The following is a 22,866-nucleotide window of genomic DNA, read 5'->3' on the forward strand; positions in this document are numbered from 1 at the left end:
GTGTAATGTGATGAAAGTGTAACAAAATTCATGTATTTTGGCATTATGCATTTACATCAATTTTGTACGATTGGTACAAATATAATAAAAGAATAGGAGCATAATAGTAATATAAGTTTTATATATTTATATATAATCTATGTAAAAATATAATTTATAAATAAAATTTATATATATTACACGAATTATGGCTTTTCAAATGTCAATATCTGAATCTTGCTCATATGTCTTGCTTATGTATATTCATGTTTATTTCGGATCTTTTGGAACATGAAATATTTTATTTAAACAGAAATACATATATTTTCTTAAATATATAGGATGGGAGTCCAAAATGTAAAATTATTTTGGAAAAGAGTACATAAAAATTATAAATAATTGATACTTTATTATTATTCTTCCCTAACCTAATATGTATACGTATATATACATACACATAAGTTAGTATTCTCGTCGTTAGTCACATTTGAATTTGAATCGTTTGAAATAACAGTTAAAACTTACGGCTAATGCCATAAAGTGCTAAAAGGTAAAGAAGTTATCATGTTTAAAGTGATTTATGTGTATTAACATGGACGAAATTTTTCAAATTTTACACGAATGTCATTTAAATGATGACAAGTGTGAAAAAACATCGGATATTAAAGAAACTAATTTCATAGAAGATGTGAAAAGGAATATCGAAAAATTATTCACAGAGGTACAATGTAACATAGGAAGTGTCGAATATGCAAATCTCAACAAAATGTTGGCACTTTGTTATTTAAAGGTATTATATTGATTTTATTTATAATTATGAATAGAATGAATATAATTATTTAATAATATAAAAATTATGTAATTATTGATTAACAATTTAACAAAGTCACAATATAGAATTGTAAACAATATAGAACTAAGTATTCCTTGATAAATTTATAAATACTGTTTGTAGATTGGTAATGAGCTTGAAGCTATATTTCATTTAATTGAGTCACATGCAGTGATACTTCGTCAACAAATATTGCATAGAAGTGTGAAAACAGAAATGCGTGAATCAATCTTAAATACACAACAATCTTGTGGACTTAAAGCTTCTTATGTTGGATTTAATATAAATGACACAAATAGAGTTGATAATTTAAAGGCAAAACTTTTTGATCTGCCCAAAGGTAAATAAAATATTTAAATATTATTGAACGTATTAAAGCTGTTATAAATCTTTCTTTTTTATATAGAATGGTATATGATTCAAATCACTGGACAGTATAGGTCCCCAGGAGATATATTTAAACATAATAGAACTAAATCACATGCAATGCATGAAATGCATATTACCATATTGCCAACAGGGACCAAAGAAACAGAGCCCTTCTGTATAACATTACCAAAACCAAAGTTAGATTCTTCGTATGATATCTGTTATGAAATTCAGAAATTACTTTCTAATAATAGGTCAGAATTAGAAGCTACTTATGCGAATAATGAATTATATTGGAAAATGAGAGAAAGGCAAAATATAAGTATGAAGGTATTTATATAATAAACATAATTTTGGTAAATTTAATAACTTTTCTCTATATATATGTATATATCTGTGCCTACATATATGTAGACTGCTGTCCAAGCATTAGAGTATACATGGTTACGAGAGTGGAGAATCTTATTTATAGCAGATCCAATAAATAAACATGACATAGTAGCAGCTACTGTACAAATGATTGACAAACTAATATCTGATAACAAAAATTCGTAAGTAAAAAATAAATTAATAATTAAACAATTTTTTGTCATACATGTATTTAATTGTATTATGCATTATAGAAAAAAGATAACAAAAAGATCTAAGTGGTTGTTAAGAAAAGTAGCATTATCAGCATGCTTTCTCACAAGAGAAGAAATAGCACGTGCGGTAAAATATATACTTCCTGATTATAATAAGCTGGCAGATAACATAATACTGTCCATATTTGGGAAACTACCTTGTATAGAAGAATTAAAAAATGCAATTAGGAAAACATTAATTTTAGTCATTGATGAAGTAAGTTTGGAGCATGTCCATTGTAAAATGTAAAATAAAGTTCGTGATTTGGTATATGTTATATAACATTTTACAGCATATGGATTATATACCTTTTGAATCTATGGAAATTTTAAAATGTCATCCTGTTACTCGTTTTCCATCACTGCACATTGCATATGCTTTATTTAAAGAGCATGAAAGTACAATGGAGAATGGTTGTAAAATAATTTATACAAAAAATGATATGGGTACATGTATAGTCAATCCTTCTGGTAACTTAGCTAAAATGGAAAAACGTATGAGGTTGTTCATTGAATATTGGTTACCAGATTGGAAAAGTTGGTATAATGTTGAGCCACAAGAAGGAATTTTTGAAGATGCACTAGTTAACCATGATATATTAATGTAATGTTTATTTTAAATATTATCTTATCTTTTTAACTTTCATAATTTATTATTTTTCATAGGTATAATGGTCATGGCAATGGAATACAATACTTGCCAGGAGAACGCATAGAAAGACTCAGAGTAAGATCAATTGTTTTATTATTTGGTTGTAGTAGTGTAAAATTACTTACAGTAGGAGGACGTTACCCACCATATGGAGTACCCAATCAGTATTTAATAGCTAGCAGGTAAAAATAAATTTTTTTATAATTTTAGTTATTTATGTATTATTTGGTATTTTATATTATATTGTTAGCCCTTGTGTGCTCGGTATGTTGTGGGAAGTTACAGACGCTGATACTGATAAAATGACAACGAATTTCATTAGTAATTGGATTCCATCTCCATTAAATAGACCATGGACTGATGTTGATATTAATATGTGGTGTGCGGGTACACTAAGTTAGTATAAAAAATTATAAAATATCTTGTTAATTTTTTTATTTTTTAAGTTTATGATTTTATAATTTATTTTTTTCTTAATTCTTGATAATTAGAATTTCTAAAAAATCGTAAAAGCTCCCAAAATGTGTCTACAGAATCTGAAATGTTAAGAGCAATAGCAAAATCTAAAGACATTTGTTCTCAATATATGACCGCGGCTGCAATAGTAGTACGAGGATTACCAGTAAAGCTCATTTAAATTGTAAATATAAAAAACGATACAAACAAATATATACTAAACATCAATTTATATGTAATTAAAAAAGCTAGTAAAAATTTTATTTATAAAATGTTTCGTAGTTTGGTCGTTCATTATACTCAATGTGTATTTTTAAAGTGTTCTTGGTCACATGATTATTTGCGGTTCCGGTACAGAACTGGAAATGTTCTTGTGAGGTAAAACTTGACCCCCATTGATATATAATTCATCCTTAACGATTACATCTTCACCAAGTACTGTAGTACCTTCCATTCGCACCCAACGTCCGACAACGCTTCTCCAGCCAACAATGCACCTATGATGACATCACTTTGCATTATAAGCACACACAAATACACTATCTATATACATTATAAATTGCTTTAACATTTACCCATCCAACCATGCGTGCTCTTTTATTACAGCTGCTTTAAGAATAGTGCTTCTTTTAATGCAACAGCCATCAGATAAAATAACACCAGGGCCAATTGTAACATTTGGTCCTATCCTACAATCTTTCCCAATCTTTGCTGTTTCATCTATTAACACATTTCCCACTACTCCTGGACCAGAATATAATTTTTCTGGAGATTTTTGTCTTAGAGATGTCAGGTACATGCTCATTCCTTTGAGAAAATCTTTTGGTTGTCCAACATCCATCCAAAATCCTGTTAGTTCCATTGCATATAATTCTCCGTCCCGAGCCATATGCGGGAAAATTTCTTTTTCTATACTTGTAGGTTTCAATTCTATTCTTTTTAAGACACTTGGATTAAAAATGTACATGCCTATAAGATTACAGTAATTAATATCACCAAGCATTAAGAAACTAATATATCTAAATTCAGTGTTAAAAATATAATACCTGCATTAATTTTATTAGAAATAAATTCCTGTGGCTTTTCTACAAAGCTTTCTATTTTTCCATCATCTTCATAGACTACTACACCATATTTTGATGGTTCTTCTACTTTAGTTACGATTATGGTGCCCTCTCTACCATGATTTTTATGAAACTCCAAAAGTTGCATAAATGGAAAATCACAAATGATATCAGAATTTAAAACAAAGAATGGCTCATCTCCTGCACACAACAGATCATGTACCAGCGCGAGAGGGCCTGCAGTGCCAAGTGGTTCTGGTTCATGTGAAAAGATCAAATGTACTCCTAACTTTTTAACTTCTTCGCTCAAATCTCTTTCCATCTCTTCTGCACGGTAAGAGACTGCTAATATTACCTCTGTCACATTTGTCGCTACCTAAATATAATTTTGCAATCAATTTATAGAAAGTTAAAGTATCACAGAGATATTGCAACATACCAGAGCTTCTATTTGATGTAGAAGCATTGGTTTATTAGCAAATTCAACCAATGGCTTTGGCCGACTTAATGTAAGGGGTCTCAATCTGGTTCCGTAGCCACCAACAAGTATTACAGCTCTCATTGTTTCTAACTTCTTTGTTTTATGTTGCGTCACTCATCAATAATCCTAATCAAAATGTGTTCATAGTAAAACACATTTGAAAGCAGATTTTATTCTGAAAAGATATTAAAAATGAAGATTAAAAATGTATATATTCTTTAATTGTATACAGATTCGGAATTATATATGAAGATAAATATTTAAATGAAATATATCCAGTTTGATTTAAAAAAACTGTATTTGTAATATATCTTTATTCACTAATTAACTAATAATATAATAAAATGTATAAAAGTGTAATTGAAAACAAAATGTACTAAAAATTTAATTATGCGTTTGCAAAGTATTTGTTATATACAAATACATTTTTTTTTCGTAGAAGTGAAAAGAATATTAATGAAAGATATACCTCATGCCTACATATCGATACGAGCAAAGGCAGAAAACAATCATTACTGACGAATATTGCCACGTAGGATTGAAATACCACGTAGATGTATGTACATAGCGACACACGTATGCGATAAGAATACATACATAATTTTTAATCCTAATATAATCAAATGCTATTAATCGATTTATATTTTACATTTACGATATTACTCTTATCGGAATTTCTACCATTCATATTGGCTTAACTTCTTTTTTAATTGACATTACACTACTTAATGCTTATCATCCGTAATAAACTACAATAGCGCCATTACTATCACTTATTTGTCACTTGTACACGTAATATTTGTACAAATACACTTTACTTGTCGAGTTCATTTTTTGAATATTTTTTATTGCATCTGTTTCACATAAACTTTTTTAAGAATTTTTACAATCTTCATTTTTTTAAAAGTACTGAAGAGTTAAAATCGTTATAATTGTTGTAAAAGTGAAGAACACTTAATTACTTTTAATTTGTGGAAATATAATTAAATAATTTTAATTGATATTTTTATCCTTAAAATCAATTTTTAATACAGATTAGTAACAAAAAGTAATATCGTATCAAATACGTTTTTTGTCGCGGATAATTATTGTTGAACTTTTGAGTGTTAAAACTTGAACGAATTACATTTAAAGAAGACGAAAATCGACGCGAATTAAACAAATTTTTTATTTCATTCGGCTTTTAATACACAAAATTAGGAATGAATATACCAGCGAAAGACAACCGCATCTAAATCTCTTACGTATAGTATATTATTCTATGCGCTTGCGCCAAAGTAAATATCTTTTATATAGAAACAGAATAAAAACAGGTAATTGTATTATGACTATTTATGACTGATTTTTATCTTTCTTGTTATAAATTTGAGCAAGACGATTGATAAGAAAATAAGTGTGCAATATTACGCAAAGACATTACTCGTCTATTTTCTGTTTACTACATCCTAATATTTTTTGCTATTGCGACTTTTTTTTAAATATAGGGATAAGCACGCAGTAAGATAATAATCTTATTTAGCAATTTGAACAATTACTCTCTGTTGAAATATTTGTATATGAATAGAAGTTATTTATTAGATATAAATGAACATTTGATACATAAGTATAAGAATTAAATACGAACGCAATTTCATTCGATATTTTGGTGTATATAAGTGGGGGTGAATTTTCAATAGAAGTATAGAAGCGTAAATTGGTTAGAAAGAAATCGTCGAACGGAGCGACCATCAGGTTTCAAGAAGAGTCGCCGATTGTAAATGAGAGTTGAAACGGGCGCGAATGATTGACGGTATAGCCGCAAGATGGCGTAATACATGCGACGCTGCTTTTGACGTTCGTGTATGAGTTTTTTTTTGGTTCCTTCTACTTTGAAAACGGCAGGAAGCAAAAATTGTTAGTTCGGTGTTTAGTCTTCGCTAGTCTGACTGAGGATGTGGTGGAAAGAGTTGAGTACAATAGAAGATATTCAACGGAATAGGATTTCGATTTCGAGTACATAGTACGCGAGACACACGAGGTCCCGCGATTGGCCAGTTTATGAGACGACGATGGCTCCGTGAGGAGAGAACATGGCTGCGACGCAAGCCGAGAGCCAACAAAACGATGTGAAGCTGAACGAGTCCGTGAAATGTGCACAGAAACGTCCGCAAGTCGGTGGGAATAGTGCAAGTGTTAATACGAAGCAGCAGCTGGATCCAGAGCCGGGTGATAAAGTGTCCCGGGGCGCGGCCCAGCTGCTTAAATATGTGAATCGCGGCGGGGACACGGGTTTCGAGATGAGTCAATACCGCGAGGACATTGGTGGACACACTGCCGGTGAAGTCAAATCACCAAGGGAGGCTGGACAAGCTCCTCAAGAATCTATCGGCAAACAAGAGCCTCTCGATACGCCCGGGCATCCAAACCATCCCGGACATCCGTTCACGTCGAACGTAATACGCGATTATCCGGAGGAGTATACTAACAAATCAAACGAATTTCCCTCCAAATCATTGACCGATTATCCAGCGAAGCAGGTACCAGAGTACATGGGAAAGCATGGAGACTTTCCAGGGAAACAGTTGGATTACCATGGTAAACACTTAATACATGAAAGTGAAAGAGTTCATCGGGTCGAAATGGAAGAGCATTATGCAGCTTCCAAGATTGAATCACGATTGGCATATGTAGGGGCTACGCCAACCAGTTTTCCGGGTCAACCAAGGTTTTTATCAGGGCAAAGTATATCGCAAGCTACCGGTCCAACACCAACGTTAAATCAGTTACTCCAAGCATCTACGCCTGTTCATCGTTTTCATGGAAATTATCCTGGAATGGGGCCAGAGCCTTATCAACAACCATGGCCCATCCAACGACCCCCAGTTGTCCCTCCGGTTTATCCACAACCTGGCCAACGTCCTCCACAGACGGTAAGTATAACAACCTACATCTATCTATAACTGTGTACAAAGTACATTTTATGTTTTTGTTACTTTTGTAGCTATAAATTGTCATTTGTAATAATTTATGTACACCTTATTCTTTATAAAATATATTATTAACTCTTGTTTTAATAATTGAATAATTAAATATATTGTAAAATACATAGGGGTCACCAAGATTGCATGCAGGACCTGGAGGACCAAGTTCCCCAACTCCTATGCCATATCAACAATATACACAACGTTATTCTTCTCCTACAAGACCTCATGCACCATACAGCCACCATCAGGTATTTATAATAATGATTACAAAGTTTATTCAATAAAATAGTTACTCTTATTAATTAACTTTTTATATTTTTTTAGCTAAACTCATATACTACGCAAACTAGCCATCCTTCCAGTTTATACACAGAACAGAGAGGTTGGAATCAAGGTGGACCACCAAATCCACCACCACCTTCGGCCAATCAGACCAATCCTTCCAGCCAATCACCACAGCGTGCTCTTTCTCAATCCCCAGCACCACCACCTTCTGCATCTCCACAACCACAGTCAACTAGCCAATCTCAAGTAAGTTATACAAATAACAAAAACCTTTTTGTATTCTTGATGTAATAATATGATGTAATAATATAAGAATTTCTATTGGCTGTACATGTAAACAAGAATATCAAAGTTTGTCCTTTGTCTTAATGTATTAGCAAAAAAATATCTTATTTGTATCTAAAATTCTTTTAAAAAATTGCAAAGTATCAAAGTAAACAGATAAAAAGTAGGAAAATGAACTTTTTCATCAGTATATTTTTAGTTGTATGTATGGATATGTGATTTATAATAAATTCTGTTTCTGTTTACAGAGTTTCCATAACTTACAGCAACGATCAACAACACCAAATACTCAAGGAATAGATTCAGGGGTGAGTACAATTAAATTTCGCAACAATATATATATATATTCAAGAAAGTACCTTGATAACGTGTCTCAAAATTATCCAAGGTTATCAATAACCATAACGTATCGTATAAGATTCTCTTTTAAAAATATTCAAATAACCCAGAAGAAAAGCAGAAAGGTGCAAAATTCTCAATAGAACGTTTTCATGTTTCGCGATTGAAGCGTCGGACGGTGATTTATTTTGATCTTAATTAGAAAGCACATGCGCGCGTGGATGCACGTGTGTGCACGTGTTATTGTTATTTCATGTTTGTGTTACGATTGGTTCTCGACTTGGGCCACGTTTAAAAACGAACGGTTTAACAATAAAATCATCAGTGGCTCTTACGTGGTCGATTACGATAACTGGCATTGCAAAGCGAATTCTAATTTCTCGTTGCATAAAGTGCCATTTGATCTTGGATACAGTGGACGGGAGTACTTCAATACTTCTCTCGTGAAAAGAGCAAGCATGAGTGAGCGAAAGGGAGACCTCTCGAGTATGGGTTGCCTATCTGTAGGAGGGGCAGGGTGTGGAAAGTGGGGATGGAGAATAAGCGACTTGTAGAGTTCGATTAGGGCGCGAGTTGCGCGGCCGCTGGAGCCCCAGATATTAGTGACTTCCCCTTCCCGCCTTCTCCCTCTTCCTCTTTCCTTCCTTCTCTCTCTCTCTGTCGCTCGCTCGCTTGCTCTTTCCCACTGTGTTCGTCTCGCTATCCCTTTTCAAACATATACGCTCGCATGTATGTGCAAACACGTATATCCCTCTTTGTCCTATATCGGGTCTCTCACTTCTTTCAATATAGATGAGCGGTCTAGTGGGAGAAGCATGAGTGTTACACAGGTTACCTGAGTATAGAGAAGCAAGCGAGAGCGAGTGTGTGATTCGCTAGAATCGCTTGCGGGGGAGGGGGGGGGACTGTGTATCTGAGGTAGTTCTCCCCACCACTTCTGACGTTTTATATCGTTCAGCTATATTCGGTTCGTTAGATCATGCAACTGTCACTCTGCGACATGCTATCGAACTTCTCGTATTCCCATGACGCGACTGAAAACCGGCGAATATATTTTAAACGTCCAATATAGTTTCTTTTAAACGGTATTAAATAGAACTCTCTGTTACATATAACTTTATGTCTCTATTCGATAAGTGTAAGATCTCGTTTATTTACTGAAAAATCAGTGTTGGAACAAATTTCATTATTTACTAATTTTATTAGATTAAATTCTGTAGATCGACCATGTTTCCTATGCTGTTTTAAAAATCGGTTGAATTTTAGTTGAGGATTATCATCATTTAACCTATTCCCTCGCGATGTTATGGCATCGACGGATAAAAATATTATTACATAATATCGTTAATATTATCATTCATTATTTCTTTTTATTTCATAAGATTAAACGCATAGTTCGTATTAATTAAAATCGTAATCATATTGAATATGCGTATTAAATATATAAAAATAATGTAGACAGAACTAAATTCTCGAAAGCTAAAAAGTTTCAACAATGGTTGTTTAAATTGCAATGATTAAGTTATTTAAAGGATACAATTATTAACGCGTATTGATTGATATAACCTAAAACATATAAAAATATTTTAATGAGAACAAAGATTTTTTAATATTATTATAATTGATTAGATTTGCATATAATTTATTTAGTTGGAAAAGCGCTTGTTTCTTGTGTAGTTTGACTTTATACGTTTTCTTTCTCGCGTACTCTCTCGGGGTTTTTGGAGCACACGGGTACTCTTCACCGAGGAGTTACGGAAATAACCGATGGTTGCCGAACGCTTGCCGCGCCACGAAAGAACGCCCTCCAACGAGCAGCTAGACGCGAAATCTGTAAACCGAAGTCACGGAACACTCGATAAAAAGAATCACGTTTTTAGTTACTCCCGGCCACGTACACGTACGTAGACGATCAACTGTCCGATTCTAACCTGTTAAATACGCGGCCTTCACGATCGTACCGTTTGCCAATTTAGAATTCGATATCGAAGGGTTGTACCCTAACGATACGAAACACTCTGAGAGAGAGACTTATTGACACAACATGCGATGGTCGAACGAAGTACACGGTGAACCAACAGCAGTTCCATAGTCGACAGACGAGAAATTATGCCCATTCTCGCGTGGTTTTATATCAAACCACCGACTATCTTCATTTACACATGATTGAACGTAGTGTGTCGTTGTTACACGAGATTCCCGTAAAACATGTGAAAATCGTACGGGGAACATACGAGGTCTATGGTGGGTTTTGTCGTAGTGCGCGGGGTAACGCCTCTCCTTCGATTCTCGCGTCATGCCGAGAGTCCTTGTGTTCGACACAGTATATACTATACGTTCCGTGATACATCCGAGGAAGTCTCTAATCGTCTTCTGTACGGATGAACTGTCCACTGCTTGGTAGGTGTAACGATGTACTTTTCTCTTTCTCTTTCTCTTTCTCTCTATGTGTCTCCATCTGTCTCACTCGCGTAATTCTTTCTCTTGTACTTATATTCGGTCTGTCTTTCTCTTTTTCTCCTCATCTCTCACTCCGACCTCCCTTCAATCCCCTTCTCTTCTCTTCTCTCTCTTCTAATGCACCCGCGCGCTCTTTCAATGTATCATAGTGACGATCTGTGCGAGGTGTTACGCACACACATACATAGGCGCGCGCGCTCTTCCACATACATGCCAACTGTATACGACGTATGTTATGTACGTATATATAAAATATCGTTGAAACATGCGCGTGTTATGACGTGTTATGTTGCATCGTACGATTAGTGGCTAGTGGCCGCGTGTGTAGAGTGCATTTCCTAATTTTCTTATGGTTAAAATGTGAGAACAAAGAAAGTATACAATGTATATAAAAGGAACGTAAATGTTGCGTTCTAAGAAGTGGATTTTTTATTTTACCTTTGTTTGTGTGTGTATATCCATGTGTGTTGTGTGTGTATCTATTTATTTACTTCTTTATTTATAATCTTGCTAACACAGCTTTCGTGCTGAAGCTAATGAAATGTAAAGTGAAGTAAATTGTTTAAAAAGTTGCAATTATATTCAGGAATAACTTCTATTTACATAATTCTGTTTATGGTTCTCTGTATTATAATTATTTTAGCCATTTTATATAGATGATATTAACTACTATATTCATCTGATATTTCTAAAGTTTTGTAATTAAGTTCAAAGATTAAATAGAGTATTAAGCATTAGATGTATTATTTTCTTGTTTTAATTATATTTGATACCTTTGTGGAAGCATTGTTTGAATGTAAGAATTTTCTGAGATGTTTCTTTATGTTTTATATTTTAGGAATTATCTGGACAAAATAGTAACGATAGTTCGAATGGACCTGCTTGTCCTGGAACACCAAATTCACAGGGGATGAGACCAACCCCTTCTCCTACAGGATCTACAGGTTCTCGCTCGATGTCCCCTGCTGTTGGTTTGTATATTTCTGGTTCATATATTACTGAAGTATTACTTTAATTAATTCCTTAGTTTTTTGAATAAAATTTTGTACTCTTGCTTTTTGTAGGTCAACAAAACGTTCAGATGCCTCCACGCCCGTCAAGTAGCCAGTCAGATGGTAGTGGACCAGCACGAATGAGTCACTCTCCTATGACAACTCAAGGTAAATGAAAGATGTAAAACTTTTGTTTATACTTTGTCTTTTAAACGCGCGCGAGCGTGTGTGTATGTATAAAATATAACATATAAACTTATGCTTTTAGGAGCATACCAGCAGCCATTGGGTCCTTCGCCACACATGCATAGCTATAAAATGAATAACACTGGTCCTGGTGTTGTTCAACCAGGACCTGGTTCTACAAGCCTTGGTGGAATAAACCCAATGGGTGGTGGTATGGGATATGCAGCTGGTGGAACGGCTGCAGGTCAGCCTGGGGGTTATCATGGGCAAGGTCCCTATCCACCTCCCCGTCCACATGTACAATTTCCACAGGGATATCCATCACCAGCTAATTCACAACCACCACCCAACAATCAGTATCAAGCTTCTAATAGGCCCAATAATTTGGTGCAATATCCTCCATATACAGTAAGTCAAGTGTACTTTTTAAGAAAGTGAGAATTTTATATTATTTACACAAAATCAATGTACTGCCCTTTTTGCAGCATAAAATGGGATTTAATAGTGTACCACCAGGGATGCCACCTAGTCCAGGACCACCTCAGGTTTATGGAGGTAGTGGTACAACAGGTATGGTACCACCAGGTGCCCCTGGAGTAGCCGTGATTGGTAATATGGGTCCACCAGCAAGTTCAATGGGTCCTCCACCTCCATCCCCTAATCACGTTAGTAGTCAGCCACCACCAACCAGCTCAGCTGTACCACATTTGCATACTCCTGCGGCTACACCACCTCTCAATCACGAAGGAAGTCCAATGCCTCCACCAAGTACTACACCCAATTCACATCCCGCTTCAACACCAACACCAACTAGCCATAGTTCTGCAGATCTTACTACTGAAACTTCTAATGATAGTGGCATAACTACCACTGCTTCAGGTATATCCATTTTTCATTTACCATATATTTCGTTTTGGGTAATTTACTTAACAGATGGAAGATTAAAAATACTGGTTGATCATATAGGTACATCAGTTATAAATGTTACTTCCACTTCAAGTGGCACTGTTACATCTGTAATAACAACTGGTCCTGATGGTACATCCTTAGATGAAGGTTCCCAACAGTCGACGTTGTCAAATGCATCAGCTGGTTAGTACAAAATGTTAAAAATTCTTTAAAATTCATCTTATTTGTGGAAAATGCATAATTTTATTTTAATATAGCTTCTGGAGAAGATCCAACATTTCCACCAAAGGTACGGAAGGATATGATGGGAGGATATCATAGTCATCCAACTACACCACAGAGTACAGTTCCATCACCTGGTGCTGCGAGTATTAACTCGATACATGAAGAATATCCTGATATGAACAGTCCTGGTTGGCCACGTACTCCTGCTAGTCCTGTATGTATTTCGTTTCGTTATATGATTCTTAAGAATCTGACATAGTGGTTACTACTTTCGTATGTATATCTGTATCTTTATATTGCATGTTTTAATGTTTTTACATGAAAATTTTAAGAATGATATATGATCAGGGATAATGTGTTTTTATGCTATGGTTTTCTTTGACTTTTCAATATTTTATATATTTTACAGGTATTTAACAGTCATGTGCCTCAAGACCCGTACAGACCTAAGGTTACTGTTCATTCACTATAAGTATTTATCATACTGTTGCACAACATACTATACACACTGAATGTTTTGTACTTTGTTTGATCTAGACATCTTGATATTTGCTTAGCAAATATAATTATTTGAACTTTCTCTATTTTAATGTTGTATTTTTATAAAAATATCCATGTACTATTGTTTTATTTTCATTATCAAGCAGTGTGTAACTATCAGAAATTGTTATACAACAGTTATATTTCGTACAGACGCGTATTTACATCATAATCTCCAACACTAATTAAGCAAAAGTATAAATTTTTGGATAACAACAAATGACATGTCCTAAGAAAGTTGTAGCTTCTGCTTATTCTCTACATCTTTTAATATTTTAAAAACATTACATTATTTTGCTTTATGTAATTGCATGATATCTCTTTTTTTATTTTACTATCATTTCAAATAATGTTTTTATAAAACAGTACTTTTTGCATGAAAGATCTATCACTTGTGTCATTACTTATTTTACTCAAAAATATATAATTGTTAATTATTATAAGCAATTAAATGAAATTGTAAATTAACAAGTATCTTTAGAAAGAATAGTACATCAAAGTGTTCAAGAAAAATCATGACAATCATTCAGTTCAGAGGAAATTAACAGGTTTCATAATAATAATTCCAGAAACCAGACAGTTTAGCAAAGCTGTATGAAATGGATGATACAATGGAACGAAGAACATGGTTGGATAAATTAGTTAACTTTATGGAAGAACGAAGAACACCTATTACTAGTTGTCCTACCATCTCCAAGAACCCCCTCGACCTATTTCGGCTATACCTCTACGTGAAAGAGAGGGGGGGCTTCATGGAGGTATGCAAGGTGCAGTGTAGTTCCATCTAGCCCTCGGTGTCTTTATAGTAGTTTTTTTCATAATTCTATGTGTTTTATATTTTTGTTCGTTTCAATATTGTGTATATACGTTTTGATATATGCCAAAAGAAAAAACATCAATGACTCGGCCAAAGCTATCCGAGTTTTTGTTTCTGTTGTTGGCATTTTCAATTACGCCGACAGTATTTGTTTATATATTTGACGTATACAATTGTAAAATATGCTTTGTTTCTGTGTGCGCTGAAGTGTGCATGATTTATATTATATTTTTTGCTACATAGTATTTTTTCTTTTCTTGTATACTGTTTATAAAGTTATGAAGAAAAAGGAAGCTTAACTCGTCTTTTCTTAAAGTAGTCGTTCGACGCGTATGGAAAACGCCCTGATCTACAAACCTTGGTGCTATATGGAATTATTCTAATATTCAGCGAAGAATAAACTTTTAATATCAATGTAATAACGGTAATTCGTTTCGATTGTACTCTTGTCTATTCGTTTCATTTTTCATACTTGCATGATCAGGAATCGAGGTATTTGTATATACAGAAAGAAAGATCGCGTTACTTGATTTCTTTTTAGATTAGCCGCCGTAATATTTTTTCCATATATTTTTTTGTTTTTATTTTGCGTTTTCAAGATGCAGATTTTTGTCTGTTTGGATTCTCTGCTAAAACAAAAAATCGGGCAAACACTGATGAAAAAATTGACTTTAATTTTCTATAGGTGACCAAAAATAAAACGTGGAAAGATATAGCTGGATTATTGGGCATTGGTGCAAGTAGCAGTGCAGCATACACACTAAGGAAACACTATACCAAGCATTTGTTAGCGTATGAATGTCATTTCGACCGTGGAGGTGTCGATCCCCAGCCTATCATAAATCAAGTTGAAGCTGGTTCAAAAAAGAAACCATCAAAGGGAACTGCCTCCGTACCCTCACCAGGTAATTGTTGATAATATTAAAAACTGATAATATTAAAGACTGTTTTTTTATTTTTAATTAATTTAACATTAACTTCGTATCTTTAGGATCTTCCAATTCACAAGATTCCTTCCCTGCTGCTGGATCAAGTAATGCTTCCATGGATGGTTATGGAAGTTATCAGAGTGGTTATACCGGTGGTACACCCGGAGGACCCTCGTCAGAGTATACACCTCCTCCTCCGAGACCACCTAGTCAGAGTAGTGCACCTTCTCCACATCAAGGTAAGAAATTCTTTTCTATTTTTCAATTTCGCTATGTTGAAAAGTTTTATATTGAATATATAAAATCTTGATAATGAACGATTTGGAAAAGTGTTCGATATAATAAACACTTTACCAAGCATGTGAAAGGAATTGCGGTTGAGAGAATATGTTCTGGTAGGTGGTTTGAACCAGGGCGGGCAGAATAGCACGAATCCGTTCGACGACGGCGTGGGACGCCTTTTTCGCAAGTCGAACGCAACGCCCCACCCTGGTCCGCTACGAGCCTCAGGTACTTCTCTCACCCTTGTCTCCTTTCACAACATACAACTAAACTTATTTTTTCTACGTTTACTTTCAATATTCTCACACGACATTTTGCTTTACTATCTTCTCTTTGTTGTTATTTGTAATAACATTATTCGAATTTTTTTCTTGATATACTTTTGAAACAATCTGATTTTGCATTTAAACAGGCATACAACAAGGCAGTTACCAGAATACAGGTTCCTACCAAAACTACCCTCAAGATCAGTACAACCGGTCGCAAGCAAACACGTTGTCACAACAGGGAGAATTTAATCAACCTTACTCACCGCGATCACATTATTCACCTTATGTACCAGACGTTGATAGGTTAGAGATTAAACTCATTTCGAACCATTTATTTAACAAAAGAATGGAGTATAACTTTCAGGACTCTTACAGAGGATACCCTGGAGGAAATATGCCGCCGAACAATGCTAGCGGACAAGATATATACAATAGATATAGTAGTAGTCAACAGCCAGCAAATTATTCGGCGGGTACACCACCTAATGCTAGAAGTAATAGCTATCCATCTGCGCCTCAAGCACATCCACCTACTGTACCGCAACAAACGGCAACGAGCCAACCTTCTTCACCTTCACAGCCTTCTGCTGCTTCGTCTTATTCTTGCCCTCAAGATTATTATCGACCGGAACAGGTGATATTATATGTTCTATTTCCTATTCTTGTTCTTACATTTTTATTTTTAATTTTCATTTTACCATAGTATATTATAATAAATATTTATTATTATTATTATTATTATAAATCGAATCAAATGTTATGGTCAATATTGAAGGGTGGATATGGAGCTCCTGGAGGAACACAGATATACTCAGGTGGTGCGAGTGCGAATAAGAATATGCCACCGCCACCGCCAGGTCCAAATCCACCTAGACGTCACCCAGATTTTGCCAAAGACCAACAGTATCCGCAATATAATCAACAACGACCAGCCTACCCAGGTAAATGTATTTTAATATCGATGCGATAGTTAAGCGCATTAAAATACACGAATAAACACGTTACACGAGATATCCTTATTTACAGGATGGCCAAATACAACTAATCAGTACAATAGTAATAGTGGAAATAATAGAGTTCAGTATCCATCTCAACCACCACAACCCCAGGTACAGCAACAACAACCACAACCGCAACAGCAAACACCACAGTCTGCTTCTTCTACACCTTCGTCAGTACTTCCTAATAGTCAACAGTGGGGTAGCCAGCAACCAAATAGAACCACACCTCAGCCGACATTGAATGCTATAGCTCACGCTCCTCCACCATGGGATCATCGTTATACAAATCAACCGTCCCCTCTTTATCCTACACCTGGAAATCATCAGGTAATTTATTTTGTAGCTAGTATGTTTAATTCAATTAAATTTCGAATCTTTTTAGTCATCTAGTCTTATTTTTTTAATCATTTTTTATTTTCTGCTGTCGTTGCATTAATCAGTATTTTTTATTTTTGTTGTATGTCCTTTGTTCATAAGTCGATATTGGTTCACAGAATCAGCTTGGTATAAATCCCATAATTAGCCAGCAACCGACATCGAAAAGAGAAATGACATTCCCTCCCGATAGTGTGGAAGCGATGACACCACTTCTGTATAAACGGCGGAAACTTACACGTGCCGATGTAGCACCGATAGAAGCTTGGCGTATTATGATGGCCCTGAGGTCAGGCTTATTAGCCGAAAGCTGTTGGGCTCTTGACGTATTAAATATCTTACTATTTGATGATTCTTCTGTAAGTTTCATTTGATATATTTTAATATCTTCACACACAATAATGAATAAACGTAAATACTAAACGATAACGAAATGAATTCTACAGGTAAGTTATTTCGGGCTGGCACACTTACCTGGGCTGTTGGATGTTTTGTTGGAACATTTCTCACGTTCTTTGTCCGATATGTTCGAATCACCAGTAAACGAAGATGATCGAAATTGGAATCAATCAGCAGATGGTCCGGAGGTCGATCTCGGTGCCGTAACACGTCCCATTGATCCTGAAGATCGAACGAAATTACTTTCATCAGCAAATTACACGTTTCTGTCGAGACGTGGTCGTCCAGTAAAAATCGTTCCAAGGGACGACGATTTGTTTGTTCTAGACACAAGGAGGTCTTGGGATCATCAAGACTGTGAATCAGAAACTGAACCCTGGCAAGTCGATAATAATACCACTAAGTACATAGTGACGTGTTTTCAATCTGAAATAGGATCAGTACCATTTGCCCGCCTCCTTCGAGACGAGAAACCGCCTTTGCTGCAGAAGGAAGTAGAGTGTACAGACATGAAAGACGAAACCAAAGCAGATTCTGGTACACTCGAAGCATCAGAGTTCTCTCAAAAGACAGCTGAACCCGGGGAGAAACCAAAAGAAACGAATGAGAAGAAACAGCTAGACAAGAAGAAGAAGACAAAAACTTTGAGTGATGTTCTGTCGAGGATTAAGAAAGAACCAGTTGAGATGAACGATCTTACGAGAGAACTATTTGAGAAAAAGAACGACGGGTTCAAGAAAGAGTGTGACACCGAGACAAAGGTGAATAACAATATGGGCGAACACTTTGCAGACATACCGAAACCCGAAGAGGAGGTTGTGCCGACACAAAACGGTTTGAACGACATGACAAGTAACGCCGAGGTGGAGAAAATTGAGATCAAAGTGGAGAATGAGGAACAAGAATCAGTAATGAAAGATGATAATAAGGAGGGACCAAGATTAAACATAAAAGATCCAGCTGGCACGTTAAAAAGAAGACGAATAAGCGACTACGAGGACGAGAGTTACTCGAGGGATGAAGCAAGTTTGTACCTTGTTACGGAGACGCAAGATAACCTGGCTCGACGTTGCGTCTGTTTGTCCACAATTCTAAGGAATCTCACATTTATCCCGGGCAACGAGGCTGAATTCGCCAAGAATGTAACGTTTCTGAGTCTTCTTGGTAAGTTATTGTTACTGCATCACGAACATCCGGTAAGAACGCAGAAGACACGAAACTACGATCGCGAGGAGGATGCAGATTTCGCAGACTCTTGCAGCAGCTTACAAGGAGAGAGCGAATGGTGGTGGGATTTTTTGCATCACATCAGAGAAAATGTGCTGGTTATGGCAGCAAACATAGCCGGTCACATGGATCTAAGTCAACACCCAGAAGAAATATCTCGACCGGTGTTGGATGGTCTTCTGCATTGGGCGGTGTGTCCTGCTGCTCATGGACAAGATCCTTTCCCCACTGTTGGCCCGAATTCTTCTTTATCACCGCAACGACTAGCACTGGAGGCTTTGTGCAAGCTTTGCGTAACGGAATGCAATGTGGATTTAGTAGTTGCTACACCCCCGTACTCAAGACTTCAGAGACTTTGCTCGGTATTGACCAGGCTACTCTGCCGAAGTGAAGAGCAAGTGTTGCGCGAGTTCGGCGTGAACTTGCTTCACTTTCTATCTGCAGCAGACAGTGGTGTGGCTCGTACGATCGCTTTGCAGACACCTTGCGTGGCCCTATTGGTGGCGTTCATCGAACAGGCAGAATCAAGTGCATTGGGGGTTGCAAATCAACATGGATTGGCTGCACTACGTGATAATCCTGAGTCAATGGGCACCAGTTTGGACATGCTGCGACGTGCTGCTGGTACGCTGCTGAACCTCGCCAGGCATCCTGATAACAGAACTCTGTTATTACAGCACGAATCACGATTACTTGCCTTGGTGATGAGTCAAATTTTAGATCAGCAAGTGGCCGCAATCGTTGCTCGTGTATTATTCCAGTGTTCCAGGGGCACGTAACTTTCTTTTACTAATGGATGGTATATTTTTCTTCATTTTTGTTCTTGGTTGATCCGCGGGTGTTTGTTTGTTTAGCCCCTTTTGTGCAAAAAGTGATGATGATGATCAGTTTTTGTTTCCAAACAAAAGACATGGAGAAAGAGACAGCTTGTAGAGAAAAAAAGCTGCTGTTGCTGCTATTCATTTTAGGCAATATGAGAGCGAGATAGAGAGCGAAAATTTGTTAGAAAGGTAGTTAAATGGAGTGCGAGTGAAATGAAGAATTATATAGAGAGAACAGCGACGAAAAGAAAGGAAACGCGGGATATAGAGTGTGTAGAGAAAGAACAAAGTGTCGATATAATATGTAACGCCATGTGGTTGTAGTTTTATATCGAATAACAAAAAAACCAGAGGAGTAAGAAAGTTAATTATCAGTGTTAGTGAGTTAAGGTATACTACGACGATATTTGCGTCAACGCACGTCGAGTATACCTTTCCTACTTGATGAATTGGGATAATATCGATAGTGTAAGATATTTCATAGTTAATGAAGAAGAAAGAAAATTTCGCGAGAGGAAGGACTAAACTATGAACAGAGAAAAGCCGAGAAACGGAAATAATGAGAGAACTCGTGGAGATATTAAATGGGGTGTAGTGATAGAGGGACGACAGGGAGGGAGTAAAAAAGAAAAAAAAATGAAACAAAGATGTTAGAAAGATGAGAGAAATGAAACAAACGTTTAGCAGCATAATAATATATATATAAAAAGAAAAAATGAGACGATTGAAACTAACAAAAAAAGAAATCTGTTTTGACGAACCTAAAATGGTGCGATGTGGAGCGATAATATCGGGTGACGATTATATATATAAATATTAACGATAATATAATGCAAATTTTTATATTTGCATGTTTTGTGCTGTAATTAGCGAGTAATTAAGATATTTTGTAGATAACACACACTTCCATTGAATCTTATTTCGAATTGCGCCGCGCCGTGTGATGATGATTACACAAAGGAAAAAATGAAATAATGAAAGATGATGCAACTCGGCGCGAACGCCCACGGTGGTCTCCCTTGCAGACAAAAAAGAAAATATGAGAGAAAAGCAGGCCACCGAGAGTCTCGACTTTAGAAGCACAGGCAGAACTAGAACTGAAGAAAGACATTGCTAGAAAAGAGAGAAAGTGAAGGACTGAGAGGGCGAGAGCATGGGTAAAGAAAGACCGATTAACGAATGAATGTAAATGAGAGTTAGTTCGTGAAAGAATGAACGAAAGCACGAATGATAGAAGAGAGACAAAACACAAAAAAAATAAAAATAAAAAAAGAAGTTGAGAGAAGCGTTGAAAAATATCGTGTGATCATTTTGCTGTTAGGAAAAAGAGAGAGAGAGGACTATTGTTTGAATGAGATATGGATGACAACTTATGTATGCGTGTGTGTATGAGTTGATAGAAAGGATGAAAAAAGAAACAAAGGGAAAGAACAAATAAGAAATTAGAAAAATATAGATGGAGACGAGACAACTTAAATCGATTCGTCTTTTGAATACATGTGCATGTAAAGTACGACAGGAAGAAAAAAATCGAAGAAGGAATAGATTGCACGCGCGCGATTTCATACATCTCTTCGCGTGCTTGTGATCCTCGTGTGCATCAAGGAAAAGTTTGTATGTTGTGTAATGATGGTAAGAGCGCGAATGAATGTCTTGGTTGTATGCACGAAGGATGGGGGTGCTGGTAGAAAAAGGGGTGGGGAATAGTGTCTGTCAAAACAAAAAAATAGCTGTATACACATTGTATATGTACATATATACAAATATATATAATTATATATATTTATATGTATAACTATATATATAATAATTATATGTATATATACAAGCTTACACATAAAAAGAACGGATAAAGATCGAGAGCAAAATATTAAACGATAGACAAGTGGCAGCTTTACATATTTACGTACCTTACAGAGAATGCTATCCCACTGTGATGGAAATTATCTAGATAGTATTTCACACATTATTTTTTCCTTTTTTTTTTTAGTGCTTTGTTTTATTTTTTATTTCTAATTCATTCTATTTTGTTTTTTTTGCACTTTTCTACTTTGCAAAGTAGAGGAAAATTCTTTGAAGAAACAATATTTATGCGGTTTTTCTGTTTTTTTTTCTTTTTTGGGATGAACGTACGTATAATTAAATGCCGTTGTGATCAAATTTCAACACGTACTAAGTGATAAAGGAAGGAATCGAAGAGAAACAACATTGTAGTAATAATAACATCTTCGGAAAAAGAAAAAGATACGAAGTGTAAGACTGAAAGTGAGTGAAAGGGAGCGAATGATAGAGGGAGGGAGGGAGACGGAGAGAGAAAGTTTTCAATCATGTACTGAAATGAAATATATCCGGAAAAGGGTAAGAAATATAGAATTTTCGGATCTAAGCTCTCGATCGTGCCATTCAAGTGATTCCGATGAGACGTATTTATAATCATGAAACTTTTATGCTTTTCAAAGCGCATGTTATTGTAAACAGAGAGAAAAACTAACAAGTACTATTCCCCCCATTGTCAGCTTTTTGCACATATTTCGACGGTTCTTGCATATACATTTATCTAATGTAACGGAAAGAAAAAAACGAGAAAAAACCATTCTCATTTTTAATGTCCGCCGAAATGAACGATAACTTACATTCGATTTCATCGTCGCACACCTTCTATGTCGGTACTTCCTTTTCTCATTTCGTAGAAACGGATTTCATACATAAAAATGAACGGTGTTTCGGTTCTCATAAGGGTAGCATGTGTAAAATAAAAGAAAACAAAAACGGGAAAAATGAAAACGATTTAGATTCGACTTTGTTTGAGGAATAAAAGTTTGAGGTGAGGAGAAAGGAGGAAAAAAGGAGAATAGAAGAAGAATAACGATGATGAGGTAAACACATTAAAACAGAACACTTTCCCTATTCCCAGCTTCTCCCTGACCCCAAAGTATCCTACTCTATAGATATCTAAATACGTGTAGTTCTTAAATTATTTACTTTAGTTCGAGTGGAGATGCCTGTAAGTGTAATTTACTAAGACTTTTTGTAAATAAATTATGAAATAAACTAGACGTACTTTATCCAAATGACTATAATATGTAGATATGTCTGACTCTCTGAT

At 35.6% G+C, this 22,866-nt stretch overlaps 3 protein-coding genes across 8 annotated transcripts; 2 read left to right on the top strand and 1 right to left on the bottom strand.

Moving 5' to 3' along the window:
- The first annotated feature begins 217 nt into the window (after positions 1-217).
- LOC122572667 (separin) lies at positions 218-3,318 on the top strand. The gene is made up of 9 exons (XM_043737935.1): positions 218-769; positions 935-1,151; positions 1,218-1,510; positions 1,595-1,731; positions 1,804-2,020; positions 2,097-2,407; positions 2,470-2,637; positions 2,706-2,851; positions 2,947-3,318. Exons 1-9 carry the CDS (start codon positions 560-562, stop codon positions 3,090-3,092), a joined length of 1,845 nt encoding a protein of 614 aa, XP_043593870.1. The 5' UTR covers positions 218-559; the 3' UTR covers positions 3,093-3,318.
- On the bottom strand, positions 3,125-5,795 carry LOC122572672 (mannose-1-phosphate guanyltransferase beta). The gene is made up of 5 exons (XM_043737946.1): positions 4,926-5,795; positions 4,415-4,631; positions 3,958-4,351; positions 3,487-3,880; positions 3,125-3,408 (listed from the first exon to the last, which is right to left on the bottom strand). Exons 2-5 carry the CDS (start codon positions 4,535-4,537, stop codon positions 3,240-3,242), a joined length of 1,080 nt encoding a protein of 359 aa, XP_043593881.1. The 5' UTR covers positions 4,538-4,631; positions 4,926-5,795; the 3' UTR covers positions 3,125-3,239.
- A 449-nt stretch (positions 5,796-6,244) lies between these two features.
- LOC122572663 (trithorax group protein osa) lies at positions 6,245-22,834 on the top strand. Of its 6 annotated transcripts, XM_043737912.1 has the most exons (22): positions 6,245-7,030; positions 7,127-7,365; positions 7,545-7,667; positions 7,744-7,950; positions 8,238-8,297; positions 11,627-11,759; positions 11,853-11,948; positions 12,049-12,374; positions 12,452-12,845; positions 12,933-13,058; positions 13,133-13,314; positions 13,510-13,551; positions 14,210-14,407; positions 15,143-15,362; positions 15,449-15,625; positions 15,786-15,896; positions 16,081-16,240; positions 16,313-16,571; positions 16,713-16,878; positions 16,964-17,265; positions 17,433-17,672; positions 17,760-22,834. In XM_043737912.1, exons 1-22 carry the CDS (start codon positions 6,526-6,528, stop codon positions 19,716-19,718), a joined length of 6,225 nt encoding a protein of 2,074 aa, XP_043593847.1. In that variant the 5' UTR covers positions 6,245-6,525; the 3' UTR covers positions 19,719-22,834. The 6 variants fall into 6 exon arrangements, with proteins under 6 accessions (XP_043593847.1, XP_043593845.1, XP_043593848.1 ...); XM_043737910.1 differs by having other exon boundaries at positions 6,245-7,365; XM_043737913.1 differs by lacking the exon at positions 15,786-15,896 and having other exon boundaries at positions 6,246-7,365.
- Positions 22,835-22,866: the final 32 nt, after the last annotated feature.

This window comes from Bombus pyrosoma, linkage group LG11, assembly GCF_014825855.1.
Source record: "Bombus pyrosoma isolate SC7728 linkage group LG11, ASM1482585v1, whole genome shotgun sequence".
Taxonomy (NCBI): Eukaryota; Metazoa; Arthropoda; class Insecta; order Hymenoptera; family Apidae; genus Bombus; species Bombus pyrosoma.